We start from the raw sequence: 19,743 nt of genomic DNA on the forward strand, positions 1-19,743 counted from the left end.
GAAATCATAGCAAAATCAACACAGACTTTGTGAATTTCACTGTGTTTAAAAGCTTGTGGGTGTATCTGTGTACTTGAATTAGTTTTTTGTGTGCTTGTGGAGTTCTGTTATGGTTTGTAGTGCAGACTTTCTTTGTATGTGTGTGTGTTAGTGTCTGTGTAAACTGTCTCTGCCCCTTGGTCATTGTTACATAGGCTTTGACCACTGTCAGGGAGCATTATCTTCTGATCCACTGCTGTGAGACACTACCAAAGGTATTCGAGCACTCCCACACAGATGTCTCTGGGTCCTTATAATACACAACCAATTTATTCCTTGTCTTAACCAGTTAAAAAGTTAAACTACCGAAAGCTGCATTTTAAGCAGTTTTTTTTGGCAATCCACAGGTGAAATCTTTCATTGAGTATTTGGGCTTAATCTCATCAAACTTGTTAATAAGATGTCCAGGTTATATTCAACCCCAACATCAAAAGTAAAACATAAGAATAATGTTTATATTATGAGACTCCATTGTTTAGCAAAGACAAATTAAAAGTTGTTCAGTGTCAACAGTCCTCCGATATGACATTGTTCCGGATAATTGGTTTCCTGGACTATATCTTGCTCATTTTTCAAAATCATTCTCTGGAAGTGAAGGATACAAGCAGGGAGACCGGAAGAGGAACCCTGAGGCTAATAGCTTAGTTTTAGTGTTAGTTAGTGTTTCCAGACATATTTGACCATCAATTTGAGCCAGAAGTTGCTTGGCACCTTTTGATAACTCTGACCCAAAAACCAGTAAAGCGTCAAACTGCTTATAATGGTGTCCCTGCTGACATGTTTACCACACTCCCTTCAGCATGATATTTCCATCTGCTTCCAGAAAACTACTAAATCACATTCAAGCTTTAGCACAGTGTCTGTAGCAAAGTTAAAATTATACGTTATTAACCTCTTCAACTCTGGGGCATTTTTGGGCTTTTCACACTCAAAACTTTTTTCAGAACCAGTAAATCCAAAACCAAATTAATTAGTGAATCCTTCTTTGAAATGGTTTCAAAAAGCTAAACTGAGATGGACTTCCAGTTGTATCGCAGTCGCGTCAGTACTCGCATGAACATGCCAACACTTTTTTCACGTGAGAGGCTGTGTGATCTCTGTCCTCTCATGCATTGGAAAGTGATCAGAAATGAAAATTTATAGTGGAAAAAGGACTTTTGTTTATCTGTTTCTCACCTAAAATGACTGTATCCCTTTATTAGACATTGCTTTAACAACTGGAGTCGTTTGGATAAATTTTATGCTGACTGTCTATGCTTTTTGGAGCTAGGAAGGTCTGGCTACCATTCACTTGCATTGTATGGACCTACAGAGCTGAGATATTCTTCTAAAAATCTTTGTGTTCAGCAGAATAAGGGAAGTCGTACACATCTGGGATGGCATGAGGGTGAGTAAATGATGAGATTAATGTAATTTTTGGTTGAACTATTCCTTTAAGTAAGTAGTGTCACTGCTTTTAATTAGTTGTCTTCCAACACTGTTCCAGAAAACATCATAAAGTTTTAAAATGCCACAGATACGGATTGCCACTCTTACTAAGAGTAGACTGAAGACCATCCACCCTTGTAATTTGGCATGTTGATACCATATTTCTCTCCATGACTGTTCACTAGTATTTTTGAAAGATAAGAATTGGTATAAGACCTCAAGTGTCCACTGATGTATTCAAGAAATGTAGACATTTAATTCTCAGTGGCAGTGGAGTGAGTGATTGATGACTAAGAGTGATGTGCTGTGAATGAACCCTGGAAAAGCAGAGTAGTTAAGAGGAGGAAGGCAAGGGAGTCGTTTGCAGCATTCAAGTCTACCTGAGAAAGTTCTACACTGCAAAACATAATTTGTCTTATTTTCTGTTAAAAATATCTAAACATCCTTTAAAAAAGAAAATATTACTTGAAGCAGAATGAGTATTAGGGTAATAGGGTATTAAGTCTTGTTCTCAGAGAGATTTTGTGAGGTATAAGCTTAAATACAATATAATTATTTTTAAAATAGAAAAAAAAAACTGTTTCCAATGGGGCAAGAACAATGAACATTTCCCTTTTTGAATCAACTTGTTTGAAGAATTTTTAGATATATTTTACCAGAAAACAAGACAAAAACACTTGATAAGATTTTCTTCTTTTTAAATCTGTCTTTGAAATAAATAATGAGCAAAAGCAGGTCAAAGGCTGTATTTGCCCTGCTGAATAAATTACTTCTAGAAAGCTTCAGATAAAGTGTGCAAATATGCACCAATGAATGGATGTTCTGTGCTGCTGAGGTATAAATTTACAATGTTTTTTAAGCACCAAGCACAATAGCTATGATGGCACAGAATTGGAAACTGATGGCTTCTATCTGGCTTCATTGTTTTCCACACAACTTTGTGGTAATTACTCAGATTTGCATTGTTTCATAAATCGTCTCTTTATCGCACTCTACAGAATTGCACAGAATAATTATGTTTTTCCACACAAATCAACCAAGACAAAATCATTGAGGGCCATCTACAGACCTGGGAAATAACACTTCATCTGTTCATTTCTTTTGATCCCAGACAATAATATGGGATTTTGCCTTATTGTTGAGACTCTGCATGAATTCAAGTCGAACTGAAAAGGAACACCTCTTTGATCTGCAATTGGAGTTTTTTGTTTTGTTTTAGAGCATGCAGTAGACAAAACTGCAACCAGACAATGTATAAACACAAAGTGAGATAAAAGACAGAAATTGAACAAAAGAAGAAAAAAAATTGAGTACTCTACAAATGCTTGAGACAGACTTCTTGCATAGGAGATAAAATAAAGATTTGAGACGTTGTCTCTAAATTGGCTTTTTTGTCACTTTCTCATTCCTGAACTAAATAATGTGCAGTTTTGCTGTCAGACTTTCAAGTGGAACTTTTTATTGCTGGGGTCAGAGTGCAGTCTAAGTCCATATACTGTTTTATAGTTACCTGAATGACTTGTTTTTTTTCAGTGTCATATACCATGGGTTCAACTGTATGATTTCAAAAACCTGGGAATAAACTAAGTTTGAAAAATGCAACACAAACATTCCAATGTTAAATGAATTATAACTATTTAAGAGTACTATTTCTCAGTCACTTACCAAATAAGCACATTTATGACATTGAACATATTAGCTCCTCTAGTTTTCCTTGCTTCCATTGAAGCACACAAAATGCTCTCAAATCATGCTGGATAACATGGATCATCAGGTTTTGCACAAACTTGTGGAGACCTTTTTAATTGCAAAAGTTTTCACTTAACATTTTAATGAAATGTTTTTTTTTGAAGCATTTTCACCAGTCGTTTAGACTTTTGAACCCCACTGTGTTTACATTTACTGGATGGAAAAACCTAAAAATAGGTTACTTGCTATTGTCTTATGTGATCATTACATGCTATTGTTTCCCACTGACAAATAAAAGTAAAAAAATCGTACTAATTTTCTTAATCATTTAATAATTTTTATATTCTTCCTTTTTTGTCTTGTTTTCTAAACATTTTCAAAAGAAACATCATGGTTACTTTTGTAACCTCCGTTCCCTGATGGAGGGAACGAGACGTTGTGTGGAATGTAGTGACACAAGGGGTCTTTCTTGAGAGCCTTGCGTACCTTTTGAACTTGAGAAAATGCCAATGAGAAATTGGCAGACAGAATTTGCATGTCCTGGCCCCGGACATACGGGTATAAAGGGAAGAGGGTGTGCGTCTGTCAGTCAGGTTTTTGCACTGAGGAGCCAAGAATAAGGTACGGCCATTTACAGTGGTTGGTCTAGTGTCAAGGCAAGGGGGATACAACGTCTCGTTCCGTCCATCAGGGAACGGAGGTTGCAACAGTAACCATGACATTCCCCTTCTGTCACTCACTCGATGTTGTGTCGAATGTAGTGACACAAGGGGTCCCATTTAAAAATGACATGCACTAGACCATGTTACGTGAACTGCTGAAAAAGGTGTCACATACAGACCCCCCTAAGGGAGTAACAGGCAACATGACTATCATGGGAGCAAGCCAGCCAGCCGCAGCCTTTTCTCTCTCTGTGTTTCTCATCATAGAGTATAAAGCGGCTGGGGCTATTTTAACACTATGAAATGCATCGGGGAAGGCGATCTTTTCCATTCCTGTTCTATCAAGGGGGAAAAGACCCTGCGAAGACCACATCCTGCCCAGACTGTGGGGAGGTGACGTGGCCAATACGTCACATGGGTTGTCAAGCCACACGTGGAAGTGGAAGCGGTGGTAGGTCCTATCTGATGAGGGAGGAGCTCTACAAACACAGCGACCAGGGGCAGAGGGACTGCCCAAGGCAGATGCTGTCCGCCGTACCTTGGAAAATACATCACAAGGAGTTGCCTGAAGAGTGAATTAGGCCTGTGGAGCCCTACCCCAGTACAGAGCACTTGTGGCTCGTAGTTGGTCTGGCCGCAAATTCCTTCACTGAATTCGCAGGCCAGAAGGCTAGGGATGCAGAACATCCAGGAAGCAAGAGCTTAGTGGCTAATCTGGGAGAGAGAGCGCACTGGATCACTTTGGTGAAGGGCGCTAGGTGCTAGCGGAACACCCAGTCGGCTGTTCCGTATTACCGGGTTCTACCGTCTCAGACCTGACAAAACACGGGACGAGACCGACTGAACCCTGAGATTGTAGAATCTTGCAAAGGTCTGCTCTGCAGATGTCTGCTAGGGAGATGCCGTTGGTCAGTGCCCACGAGGATGCCACACTTCTCGTCAAGTGTGCTCGAACCCGCAAGGGGGCGGGCACGGCCTGAGTCTGGTAGGCCAGGGAGATAGCGTCAATGACCCAGTGAGCTAACCTCTGTTTGGAGACTGCTTTCCCTTTCTGCCGTCAGCCGAAGCAGACAAAGAGCTGCTCAGAACATCTAAAGCTCTGCGTGCGGGCCAAATAGATATGCAAAGCACGTACCGGACACAGCATCGAAAAGGCTGTGTCTGCCTCCTCACGGTGCAGCGCTTGCAGGTTCACGACCTGACGTCTGAAGGGGGTCGTAGGAACCTTGGGCACATAGCCCGGTCGCAGTCTTAGGATGATGCGAGTATCTGCTGGACCGAACTCCAGGCAAGTGCCACTGACCGAGAACGCTTGCAGGTCTCCAACCCTCTTGATGGCAGCTAGCGCTATTAGGAGGGCCATCTTCAAGGAGAGGGCCTTGAGCTCAACTGAGTCAAGCGGATCGAAGGGTGTCTTTGAAGGCCCGAGAGGACCACTGAGAGATCTCAGGAGGGGAACAGGCTTGGCCAGGGAGGATTCAGCCTCCAGGCGTCTCTAAGGAACCTGATAATCAAGTCATGCTTACCCAAGGACTTGCCATCCACTGCGTCGTGGTGGGCCACGATAGCGGCTACATACACCTTCAAGGTTGAGGGGGACAGACTCCCCTCCAACCTCTCTTGCAGAAATGAAAGCACTGACCAAACTGCACATCTCTGCGGGTCTTCAGAATGGGAAGAACACCAATTTGCGAACAAGCGGCACTTGAGGGCGTAAAGCTGCCTGGTAGAGGGAGCTCTGGCTTGTTTGATCGTGTCTACTACCACAGGTGGTAGGTCACTCTGATCTTTCGTGTCCCGTCCAGGGGCCAGACGTGGAAGTTCCAGAGGTCTGGCGCGGATGCAGAGGGTGCATTGTCCCTGGGAAAGAAGGTCCTTCCTCAGGGGAATTTGCCAGGGAGGAGCATGAGATCCGAGAACCAAGTCCGAGTCGGCCAATAAGGAGCCACTAAGGTGACTTGAAATCTTAATCAACATTATGGTTATTTAATATATTTAAATATTATTATTATTATTATTATTATTATTATTAAGTAAATTGTAGCATTTGGTTAAATTTATGTTTTGTGATTTTTTTATTTCTTTATATAATATCCAAGGCTATACAGTTAAAACAGTCCCTCATACCTGAATAAACGGCTCCTTTCCAGAATAAAATTAAATAGAAGAACATTTCTTGTATAGTGACAGGGCAGAAAGTCTTGAAGCTAGAGATGAGAGGACACCAGCGGCAGTTTATGCAAGCCGCTGTGCTCATGGTAAATGGTCTGCACTTATATAGTGCTTTTTTTAACCTTAGAGGTTACCAAAGTGCTTTATACTGTGTCCCAGTCACACTCATACACCAATGGCGGCAGAGCTGCCATACAAGGTGCTAGCCTGCCATTGGGGGCAACTTGGGGTTCAGTGTCTTGCCCAAGGACACTTCGGCATGTTGAGTCATGTGGGCCGGGAATCGAACCACCAACACTGTGATTAGCAGTCGACCCGCTCTATCACCTGAGCCACAGCCGCCATGATGCTGTGTCCTGTGGGCGTCCATCATGTCGCGCACAGCACATTTTAGTTTATAAACAGATTTAGCATTTATAACTTTCTGATTTTTTTTCTTCCCAAACAACTTCCGGAAAATTCTGAAATATTATGTATTTTTTTTTACTTACTAACTGTGGTGAAAACTAGCAAAGTTGAATACTTCAAATTGAATCAACTCAAGTAAAAGTACTATTATTTATTTATACTTGAATTAGAAGAATGTGAAAAATTTACTGAAGTACTTTAACTGGATTAGTTGTAATTTGTTACTTTCCACCTCTGCATTTAAACTATGGTTACTATGCAAGAAAAACTGTACATTTAACAAGGGACGTTTTCATTATTATTATTGTCTGTGTGTGTTCATTTTAGTGCCAAAAAAAAGAAAGACGATTGTTTGAAACAGGCATCAGGTGCACACCAGAAGAGTTGAAGTGATATTTAATTAGCCCTCTGCCAGTACTGTCAGCCTTAGAGCGCAGCAGGAGGGTTGCCAGGTGCGGGTTGTGTGGGCATGAATCTTGTGTTTGTGTGATTTTTATTTGTTTACAAGGCCTTTGTTGTTTGATTGTTGTCGACTGCCCAGCCCTGTCATTCTGCATGTGTACTGTATTGCTAACTTAGCATGACAGCCAGTCGTTTCTTGTAATCTCTGCGTCCAGCTGGGTGTATTTGCATGCTGGATCAAACATATTTGTTCAAGTGTTTGTCTCTCTGTACCGAGGTTCTACAGCTTATTGCTTGGGCCTTAACATCTGCAAAGAATTTAGTTGGAAACAATATCAACCAGGATTTATTACCCTAAAAATGTAAGGACTCACAATACAGACTCTAACTCAGACTCTATAAAAAAATGCTAGCCTAGGTTTTCTTGGTAACTTCCATAATACTGTTGAATAACTTCCATTAATACTGATAAAAAAAAAAAAAACTTAAAAAAAACACTTGCACTTCGCAGTAATTGCGGTCACGCGGCTGCATATATGAACAGTCAAATGCGCTTTATAGTCAGTAAGTCAGACGCGGAAAGTAATGTCTGTTAATTATATGGAAAAACTCAGTTTTATAGTGTTATTTAAAAAAATAACTTTTACAAAATTTTTTTTGAAAAAAGGTGTTAGGCATTGCACAAGCAGCACACATTATTTTCAGCACCCATGTTAACAAGTTTAATGGTTAAAATGTTTTTATTGATTCAACTATTAAACAAACTGAATCAACATTTAACCCTCATGATTTAACCTATCCTTTAACTTTTTGATGTCTAATAATCTTGTTACCAACTCCGAGAATTTCACCTCAATCGTCGTAATCGATTGACGTGTTACAGCAAGATCCACCAGGTCCACTACAACGTTCGTCATTATTACAGACATGTTGGACAGCTGACGTTGAATATCTCGCACCGCACTGTCCAAAACAAGTCCCCCGGTCTGCAGCCTTGTCAGGGGCTTCAGCTTGGGCTCTGGAGACATTAAACGACACTTATGTGCTCGAGGATTTTGAATTCTTTGACATGTTTTCTTCATAGAACAGTTATGAAACAGTGTATCGAATCTCACTGGTTTAAGACTCAAAAATAATTAAAAATTAGCAAAACTCGCCATTCACACGTCCAACCCTCGCATGGCGCCACACGACTCCTCAACAGGTTAGAGTATTTACATTTGGCACGTGAATAGCACATTGGTGCATAGTTGGACTTGTCCTTCCTACATTGAGTCACTTACAATGGAAGTAAATGGGGCCAATCCGTAAATATTAAAATACTCCCATTTCAAAAGTATGCAATACCACTCACTTTCAATCCAATTGCAGCATCCATAAAGCAAGCGTTGTTTATAAAAATTCCTTAAAGGAAGTCTGCTTTCCTTTGCTTGCATCACGAGGAACTGTACGTGAGGGGGTGTATGCAGTCTGGTTGGAAAAACACACACATGAAAGATTGATCAGTGAGGGGTTGGATGTACATTGCAGGTGTGGCGGGTAAGGGGAAGGCTTAGGTTTTAATACAACACTGTGCAGCCTGCTGCTCAAACTTTATAGATCATCTGCCTTTTGTGATTTTCACTTTCTTCTTTGTGATATGGACGACACAACAAACAGGAAACAAATGAAACGGTTTCCCTTTGAATGCTTAAGCCAGTGGTTTTCAAATGGTTTTGCTTCTTGACCCTGAATTAACACTGGACTTGTGGTAACAAGCGATGACCCAACACAGCACCAATATTATATCATACAAGAGTAAACAAAAATGTCATGAAATTCAAACATTGAATTATTAAAAGGGTCATGTCTTGAAAAATCTAATTTATTTTGACATATAAGAGGTCATTGCACTATATAAACATACTGTAAGTTTCATTACTCAAAACTTCCTCCCCAGTCCGAAAGAGCATTTATTGTTTCTACTCCAGAAAAACGACTTGTTTTGAAATCAGCTACATTGCAGTGAACTGATTTGGAGAGAGCTGCTGAGGTACTCGAGCACCGAGAGTGTTGCGATTTTTACACTTGTTAGCTTTTAACCAAAAAATTAGGCCTAAGATTCCCTCGACATTGTTGTTCCTGGTTGTAGAAAAATGCATCTCTGCATAGCCGTAGGATCTATGTTGAAATCTGTTGAATATGATCTCATTCTAGTGTTAAGAATGAGTGGCTTACTCAAAGGAAGTTCCTGAATGCATCAATGTGTTCTGCAAAGATGTTAACCAATCATAACAGTGGGCATGTAAATTGAAGTCTTAAAGGGGACGTAGTGCAGGAATCAAGCATTTCATACAGATGGCCATAAACAGGGTAGAAAAAGGTGCAAAAACCTTTACTAACATTGTTAGTGAACCGCAAGGGAAATAATAATAATACTTTTTTTTTTTTTTTTTTTTAAATACTAGTCTCATAGAATGAGCATTATTACTATAACAACATTTTTGCAAACTGATTTTTACGTGTCATTCTAGGTTTCGCAGTAGTTTCTTGGTGAAATTAACACTAGAGATGCTATAACAACTGTACATTTGATTTACTTTACCACAAATCACGACTACAATGGCTGCTTATGAATTCATAAACATGTTATGATTTCGAAACACTTACTATAACATTTAAAAAACAATACATTTTAATGCTTGTATTACAGACCCATGTACATTTACAAACTTGTTACAATTTGATTAGGTTACTATTTGGTTATAAATTCGGTTGCTGTGGCGAGAATCGTGTCGTTTCCAATCAATCTGGAATTCATAAAAGCACTGTTCCCTGCAAGGTACTCTATTTTTTGAATCTGATGGAGAAAGTAGTTTGATTCAAAGGTTTACATGGCTAATATTCTTCGATTTATTAAATTATAAATGAAACTACACCACCTCTTTCAATTGGATAGAAATTTCAATCGCCTTGAGCTCAGTTGGATGGATTGGGGTTTTTGTATAAAACTATTTTCATTCTGTTTGAGCTGTCAGTTGGATTATTAACTGATTTTTAGATTACATGTAAATTTAGCCAGTGAGGACAAAATAAATCATTGGACCCTTGAAACTCTTATGACACTCTGTTAGGAAGCTGTGTTACAATTATCATACTGTTTAAAAAAACCATTGTTGTCAACTCTAAACCTCTTCATTGCTTTGTCTTTCAGGATCTCGAGGGCTTCGTCAGTGCTGTTGTCAGATCCTTGTTTCCAGCTTCAGTCCGTCCAGTACCTGGTCGGAGAGGGAGAGGGCGGAGCCACAGTCGGCGATCAGAAACACTTCTCTCTGCACGCATGTAAGCCTCTGACTAAACGCATCGTTCCAGGATTCTTGGTGCCTTCACATGCTATCAGATGAATCAGAAATTTGAGTTTCCCACCAGGAAATTGCACATGAATGTAAACATGAATATAAGTACAAAAATTAAGTCAGAATCATGATCTATTTAGCCACACCAATTTCTGACTTGGAAAGCCACAGCCACTGGTGATTCACAAATGGCACTAAATCGTGACCGAAAACAGCCTATATGCTCTTATAGCCAAGTCTGTTTTGTTATTCTTATCAGTCCATAATTGTTGCCTAAAGCAAACAGATAATATTAGGACTATAATTTCAATGTCAGGACTATTACATAAAAATGTAATTACATAAAAATTGTAATTGAAATAGAGACATTTTCTGCAGCATTTTTGCTTAAGTGCTTCCATCTGTTTTACATGTGTTTATATGCAATGAGACAAATAAGAATACTGCAGTTTTGATACATCAATATTGCAATGGGCTTATTCACCGATCAAACAGCACGTGAATATGATAACGGTAACTTTCGTCTTGCAATTGTCCTACCAGCATGTAAAGGCAGGGACTCACATTTCCTCATTCTCATGAAGTTATACAACTGCATATAACTTCTGCATACTCAGTGGGATATTATATTTAGTCTGCATTTGTCACAGAATCTATATGCTGTGTTTTAATTATTAATAATACTTAAATTCTCTATAATTTAACAGAGCCTACATGCATATCCTGAAGAAAACCACATTTTCCATGCATATAAAAGGAGCGTGTCACTGTCATAGAAATTTTCCTGACATTCAACAGTGTTAGTTTACAAAAGAATGTAAATCCATATTTCTATTCTATAATTCTATTCAACTTCTTAGGAACGTGCTTATATAGCTAGGGACTATATAATAGGACGCAGATGTGCCGGAGAAGAACCTCAAAATTAAATTAGCACTTTGCATGAGCAATTTCGCCAAACCCACTTGCGCCTAGACTTAGCGCATACTTGCATGAAAATATCAAAACTTCATGGCCATACGCATTGATTTTGCATCTATGACTTATGGCATAGCGCTGTGCTTAGACATGCATGTTTAACGAACGTTCACACATATTGCGTAGTAATACAATACATGTTCTCTGGAATATGTAATCAGATTACAAAAAGCTAATATTTGTAATTATATTACATATTTTTTGTAATGTGTGTATTCATGTTACAGTTACTTTGTGAATTGCATTTTTACATTTTGATTGCATTACCTATCGGTCTTGACTTTCAAAGAATCTTCTAAGGGGGCATGTTGATAGGACTAGCAAATAGTCTACCCAACTCTGGTGTGCAATCACAAGTGTCCGTATATTGGGTGTTCTACAATGACTTCGACCATGACACATCCAATCAGAATTTAGAGCCATCTATCCATTTTGTAATTTAATTTTTAGGATAATATGAATAAAAAAAAAGCTTTGCGCTGACATCAGGAAATCCTTTCTGACTGCATTGCAGTACCAATCGATCATTGCATCACTGGAGCTCATGTCTACTCTCTAACTCTATAGTCCATCCACCCCAATCTACCAGAACCACTGCACTGTAAAAGGCCTTGATTAATTATTTACACTAAGTGGATGCATTTCCAACCACACTATGACCACACTTCTAAACTGCTCCACTTGGAGAGAGAGCCAGGCATGACAGCGGGATCTTTGAGCACGTAAACACAACATTGAGAGTTTGTTTACCCTGTAGGGAAAACCTTTTTGATACTCTAACGCCAAATATATATATATGTTTTACAAGAATTTTTAGCCTCCAAAAGACCCAGTAGTGTGTAGTCACTTTAAATAATAGTTGTAGCTGAAACATTCCCTCTTAAAATCAACCTTAAAGGAGCAGTTCAGCCAAAAAATAAATATGTTGCAATCCAATAGGACCTTGTTTCTTATGCAGAACACAAAGGAAAATATTTAATGAATTTCCTGAATTAATAAAATGAATCACATTAATATCAGTATTTGCTGAAATACTCCCCCAAATATTGGTAATTCAGTATATAATAATAATAATAATAATACAAATAATCGCATCATAATGGGAATTACATGACATAACAGGAACAGGCAACGGTGAACTAAAATTCAAAATAAAAACCATGAATCAACTCTTGAACAAATACCACACAGATACAATACATTATATATATTGTTCTGTCATGTGTCCTGTTTAGGTTTGGTCTTTGGATTATTAGTTGTGTCTTTTCATTGACTTCCTCAATTCTGCCTTTTGACCTTGTGTATTGAATGTATTCATGTTCTTGTCGACCGTCATGAGTTTCTTGAGTTCCCAACCCTGTTCCTGAAGGAACACATTTTGGATATCTCCATAAGCAAACACACCTGATTCAACTCATCAGCTCGTTAGTGGAGATTCCAAGACCTGAATTGGGTGTGTTGGTTAAACACGTGCAACATCATACCATGATTTCAGTTTCAATATAATCAATTATACAGCATTTATGTTTGTCACAATGTCTCAGAAGTCCAAGTGTACCGATATTTAAAGTGTTTTAGATTGTTTCTTGTCATCAAGTAAGCGCATGTAATACTCTAGGATGAGACTTTTCAGCACGAGAGTGAATCTGATCCCCCCATAGAGTGACTATACTTTTACATGACTTTTAAAAACTTAAAATGTATGTTATCATTAGCATTATTATGTCTTCATCAGCTGGGCAGAATTATTAATATTTTTTTCTGGTGTCATTTTGCCCTCTGCTGGGCAGATTTTTTGTCCCACTCCTTCCCTGATGGATAATTTTACTCTTTAATAAAAAATACTTTTTGCTAAGTAAAGGAAAGTTTTGTTTATGTCCAGAGAGTAATAATAATATTAATACATTCAAACTTTTCATGATTTGGGCTTAGTTCAATGTTCAAAGGGAGTATAGAATTGTGTAGTAGAATTCAGTACCGTAACTCGAACAAATACTCACACCCTTTATAATTTAATAAAAAATATATCCTATTTAAATAAAATACAGGAAAGTACATTGAGGTTTTTTATCTGATTAATCGAAAAATAATCGAAGATTAATCGATTATCAAAATGATCATTAGTTGCAGCAATAAAATAAAGCTGCACTTGGGTTCACACCATCATCTCATCTTTAAGTCTTTGTCTGCCTGCCTGCACTGACACACACACACACACACGTGTGTGCATATATAATGTTAATGTCGTCATATTTGATTTGAGAGCTGCAATCGAGGGAAAGATTTTCAGTGAAAAATAACTTTTTGTCACACAAAGCTATCACATGGCCTTCAGAAGACTTGGAATGTAGTGCACTTGTGGTATTGACCAATTTTATGGTACTTCCATGGTGATTTATTTTTTCATTTATGGAGTTTGAAAGCCCCATTCCCCTTTCCCTTTTGTTATATATCGAAAGAATTGTCCAGAATATATATATTATTTCACATATTGTGTTACTCCGAGGAGAGAAAGTCAGGTTTGGAATGACTTCAGGGTGGACTAAGCCTTGAAGAAAGTATAAATGTAATTGTACATCTGCCGATTGTCTTCAAAGGGATCTGTTCAATGATTTGTCAGAAGCAGTTTTATGTCTTCTTTTAGCAAGGCACATTCATAACAAGTGGCGATCAGTACTGGCCATGTAGAAATAATAAATCCACTTGCAGTTTGGTCTTGCGGCACAATGTCTTTATCTCTTGATCTTTATCTTGGCATACTCTTCATTCAAAATCTTTTTTTTTTTCACACTGTGAGGTCAAATCTAATCAGATTGTGGGGGATGCTGAGGTGTGAATCTTGAGGCTTAGGATGAAGAAGCTGGCCCACTTGTAGTCATGGAAATGGAGGGTCGCCATGGACACCAAGTCCGGTATCAGTTCCTATCTGTCTGTCCTCTCTCAGACATCCCCCCTCTTATGTTTTTCCACCACTAAAATGGGCCGATGTTATCAGACTTCATTCCCGAGATCAGATTGGGAATTGTCCTTCTGTTTTTTTCAACCTGTAGCTCAAAGACTCTGGGGAAAGCTCGTGAAAGCTCCACCAACATCTGAACCGAGCTGAGAAGTGTAACATGGTTTATCCATGCGAACAGGGACACTTCTAGCCGCAGGATTTGCTTTCAGAAAGGAAAGGAAAGCAAATGCAAGTTAGTTCACTAGACTAAAATGAGAGACACAATGACAATGTTCATAATTGTATACTACCATACTTCATATACTATTTTATAAGTATGCTGTGTATACTGTGCACTGTATGGAAATTTCTGGACATTTTCTGACATTTCTGCTAAGAGTGAATTTGTTCTATTTTTTTTTATTTTATTATTTTTAATATACAGTATATACTCTGAATGGCACAAGGTAATAGGTTCTTTGAATTTGTTGTCTATTAGCCAATCCGCTCACGCACATGTTATATGTCAAGCCATTCGGCTCACATGAGCTGATAGGTCCTTTTGATGTTTAATCGGGAAACCAATCAACTTTCATTCTCTCTCTTTGCCTAACATTTGAATTTGCTCAGTTTGCAAGTAAGCTGGTTTCACTGCAGCACACTGCAAGAGTTTTATCTGAAACCCTCCTCCTCCCCAGGGTCACTTGTCTAGATCTCCTACATGGGGATTGTATTTATGTCCAGTTGTGATGCAGTATGTCATACATGCTTGATGCAGCATGTCTTTTTTTGTTTTCTGATATCTGATAATATTCTGATTTCTGTGTACAGGATGGATTGTTTTGAAGTGAGACTAGCCAACTAATACCACTAAATTAACCAACTAAAAATCTTAAGAATTCTGAAAATAGATTGCTAATACTTGCCATGTCATTTAGGAACTGACATTTGTTAGTTAAAGGAAAGTTACAAACTGACAGGTACTGACAAAAGCAAATTGCTGTTTGGTTTACTTATATTTAAATGAAAGGAGTGTAATTTGGTACTTCATTACAAGTCAAGCTTAATTGACAGCATTTGTGGCATAATATTTATCATATTTGTATTTTATACTTTTATTCTATATTTATTACCATAAAGTTTTCGAATTGTCCGTCCTTTTCTTTTTTAAAAATGGCAAAAGTTGAGGTTTCAGTAAGTTTTTGATTTTGAACAGAAATTTGAAGCTTATAATTTTATAAAGTCACATTAATTCTTCTGTTAAAACATATGCATTATTTGAGCTGTGAAGTTATTTAAATAATTTTTACATTTGTTGACATTAAAATGCATCATGGTAACGAAGTTATAAAATTGGCTATAACTTTTTACAGAAAAGGTTGGTAAGCGATTTTATCACACTACACCCTTTGTGAGATATATATCATATACGCTTATTTACACTTTGAAATAGTGAGTAGTTTAATGTTTACTTTCATTGTAAGTGCCTCACTGTAACACAGATTTTTGCCTTTTTTTTTAAGAAAAGTAGAGCAAGTAAAAATATTTTTTTGTAGTAATCAATAATATGCCACCAATGCTGTTGTTTGAGCTTTACTTGTACTGAACTCAGAATTCCTAAAAAAAAACATAAAAAATAGATTCATCAATACATGCAAGAATCCAAAAATAATCCTAAAAGGTACCTAAAAAGTGTAATCTTAAAGATTGTTACTGGTTACAATTATAGTACTTACTGCAATTACAATTATGTAAAGTGTAATTGGTACTACAGTAAATTGCATTTCTGAAGTAATCTACCCAATACTGGTAACCGCAGACTAACAGGATGGAAAGTGATTTTGAGGACATAGGAAAAACCTATACATTTATTACCAATTAAAACTATATTCCCAAGAAAACATGTCTTGTTTGAAACATTTCCATTAGAGAAAGGGAAAAATTAAGAAACCTGTATTTTTTCTTGATGAGTATTAGGTGCATAGTAGGAATGACACAACATTTATTACTGATGTAACTTACTGAATTTAACATAATGTAATGTAGACAACAATGTAGCTTACTACATCATGCTTAACTGTATACTGTTTTTTTCTACTGAATTGTAGACAATACACAGTATATAATATGCAGTGTGCATTATGAAGTATGTTAGTATTCAATTCCGAACACAGCCAATGAAAAACAACTTTTTCTGTTGCTTTCTCATGCTTTCTCGTGCTTTTCTCACCGTTTTTCTCACATCTCTCTCTCTCTAAGTCTCTCACACTAATTTATTTTTCTTAATATTCCATGTCTTTCATGCTATTTCTTTTCTCGGCTCATTACAAGACTGCAAATGAAGGGCAGGTGCTGCCTGAACAACGTTAATTAGTATGTGGAAATATGTCCAACACTTCATTATTTCTTGGTGCTGCCAATATCCAATGTTGTGTTATTAAATCAAAACCGCTAGGCACCTTCATGCTGGAAATTTCATATTTAAGAAGTGCCACTGCTTTGCTTTAAAACATTATTGTTAGTCATGTACTTGGCTGAGTTTCTATTGAATAGCAAGTCCAAGTCTACAGGTCGTTTCAAATATGAAAAACACTGATATGTGCTCACAGTATTTATTATTCATTTTGGAGCACATTGTGTGCGAAGTACAATGCGAGAATTAACAAATAGAAGCTGGCATGGTTGATTCTGGCATCATCTCCTGAGCTCTGTTGCTGATTTTGTTATAGTGATTTTTTTCTTTGTTCCCCTGGTCTTGTAAAGCAATTTCTTATAAAACACAAAGCATAAAGATATTTTTTAAGTAACAATTCTAAATCTAGTCGGATCACCATAAACTATGCAGTACATACATATGACCATTTTCAAATCAGTATTGCTCAATGAATATGTTTTCACCCAAAAATGCCACGTTTATTTTTTATTTTTTAAAGTAGTCCTCAAATATAATATATATTTGCACAAATATTCAAACTTGGCCAATCAAAGCATATTGGTTTTACGTCAGTGGCACCAATCATCGTTAGTTCATTAGTTGCGTCTCTTGAAACCGAACTCGATATGCTTGAATTGTTTTAATTGATCAAATTTGAGATTTAAGAGCTTCAATGTAAGGGAACATTTTCAGCAAATAACAACTTAAATATCAGTCTGAAATCTCCATTAATTTCCAATTCAAACTTGCCATATCAAACCATATTGGTTTGATGTCAATTGTGCAGTTCACACATACCATCAATAAGGACATTTATAGATAATGATACAACTTCACATTATGGAAAATCGCCTCAGCAAATTTTACCAGTATTTTGTTCACACATGACCACTAAACTGGAAATTGTAGGTAATTTTCTGAAAAAGGCTATATGTGTGAACGCGACTAGTGATACCAGTCGCCATTAGTTCATTAGTTGCATCTCTCGAAACTGAACTTGACTTGCTTGATTTATTTTTTTTTTTTATTCAACATTTTTTTATTCAACTTAAATATTGGTCTGATAATGATACCAATCATCATTAGTTCATTAGTTGCATGTCTCAAAACTGAAAGTTGATTGAATTGTTTTAATCAGACATCATTTGAGATTTGAGAGCTGCGATGTAAAAGAAGATTTTTAGCAAATACCGACTAAATTTTGTCTTAATCTTAAATCTTATCCATGCTCACATTCAGTTCCAATTCAAACTTGCCTCATCGAAGCATATTGGTTTGATTTGCACCAGTCAATGGCAACAATTGTCATTAGTTCATTAGTTGCGTCTCTCGAAACCGAACTAGACATGCTTTAATGTTTTAAAGGTTTTAATATACACCAACACAGCTATACAAGCTACATAGATCATGAATGACTCTTGTAATGAACGTATCAGATTGAGTGTGCTGGGTCAAAAAAAACAATAACTTTTATATCAAAGAGGTCCAATAAACCAGTAGAGTAATGAGGCAAGACAGACCATAGGTGGTACACATTAGCACTTCAAAGGGTATGTCCATCTTAAAATGTCCAGGCCAACCTGTACGCCTTTTATTATGCAGTATCTAATAAAAGGTCAAAATATCACAGCCCCTTAGTTCTTCTTCAAACCAGAGTAGAAAGAAAATCATCTTATTATCCTAGTAGCTCTGAATGAGGTTTCACAGAGATGGTAATGGATGTAATGCCACATGGGTTTTGACATGCATTTCCTAGGGTGAGTCGAGGGACTAATTAATGTCTAGAAGGCGTGGGAAAGATTCCCGGCTTTGCTCTGAAGGACTTCGGTGTGTAGGAGGTTTTGGAGAAACGGCAGTGGACTTGTGTGGGCCAAACCCTTAATGAAACCTTAAAGGAATATTTCACCCCTATGTTAGGGATGTTAATCATTTACATATGTTTTTGAATTATTTGCATGATATGTCGATAAATTAATCAAATTTAGCACATATATCAATATTTGCTGCTAAAAGCTCCCAAATAAAGAAAATTCTAAAACATTACATTATTGTGGTAGTCAGAAGAGTAAATCATTGAATAGACGAATTCATTGAATAGGCAAAAAGTGACTTTAGAAGTCAATACATTGTTTATTTTTATATTGATAAAAAGCCTATCATTTGCATACCATCCACAGCAATCCTTTTGCAATTGACTTTTTCAGAATGTCAAACACAGGATGTGTTCTACGCATGTGTCATGAGTTTCTCACAATGGTTGCGTCGCCTCTCACTGGTTTTCAGTTTCTGGTGCATTAAATGACACTTTTTTTTTTTTAAGATGTGTCACGTTAAAAGTTGTTTGAAACTTTGAAATTCGTGTCTTGAGATCCCTGCATTCTGTTTTGAATGCAAGAACGCTTGTGTGTGAAAGGTCAGGGGGCATAATTAACTGCAATCATTTTTAACACACTATTTTTCATTTGATTTATCATACTAAATTAATTTGTTAAATTGAGAGCCCTAATATACACCGATATACAGCCACAACATTAAAAACACCTGCCTAATATTGTGTTGGTCCCCCTTGTGGTTCCAAAACAAAGCTAACCCATATCTCAGAATAGCATTCTGAGATGATATTCTTCTTACCACAATTGTACAGAGCGGTGATCTGAGTTATCGTAGACTGCCCCTCACATGAATGTTTTTAACAGTATTTTCAAAGAACAAGAGGAGATACTTTACCACAACTTTCTTGGTGGTGATGTTATAGATGAGCAGACGCTAAAGTTGATGCTCTTCAAAACATAGGGCGGGACATACACAGTTTTGATGGACACTTCTCAAGGCCAATGGAGATACTTGTTAAACAGATATTTAATCAGCCTGATTAAACATTTTCTTTGATCATTTCGATGCACAATTCAAACAGTAGGAAGAGGTCATTCTGCGCATTCCTTCAATGTAAAAAGTCAAAATTTCCAAGAGGGGATCTATGTTTTTTTTCATCAGAGAGTGACGATAACCTCATTATCTCTCTCACTGCATCAACCAGGGCTTCTTTAACAACCTCAAGTTTGCTGGTGTTTATTAGTGCATTGTGAGCAATCTATTTCTCACGAGAATGTTCAGCGTCGTCATGATGAAACAGTATGTTTATAATGCCATCTAGCACTTTAGAGCAGCAAGTGGACAGTTTCAGCAACAGTAGCAGGGAAAAGTTAATTCTGGTTGAGTACCTTCTGTATAAAAGCTGTTCTAAGGATGCGTCTATGT

The 19,743-nt window shown here is 37.4% G+C and overlaps 1 protein-coding gene across 1 annotated transcript in view; it reads left to right on the top strand.

The window, feature by feature from the left end:
- Nucleotides 1-19,743, top strand: part of LOC127641218 (E3 ubiquitin-protein ligase RNF123) — a 161,338-nt gene that overhangs the window by 111,354 nt on the left and 30,241 nt on the right. Inside the window, exon 36 of the mRNA XM_052124042.1 lies at nt 9,994-10,121. Coding sequence (XP_051980002.1) covers nt 9,994-10,121 — 128 coding nt within the window. The remainder of the gene's footprint in view (nt 1-9,993; nt 10,122-19,743) is intronic.

This window comes from Xyrauchen texanus, chromosome 50, assembly GCF_025860055.1.
Source record: "Xyrauchen texanus isolate HMW12.3.18 chromosome 50, RBS_HiC_50CHRs, whole genome shotgun sequence".
NCBI lineage: Eukaryota > Metazoa > Chordata > Actinopteri > Cypriniformes > Catostomidae > Xyrauchen > Xyrauchen texanus.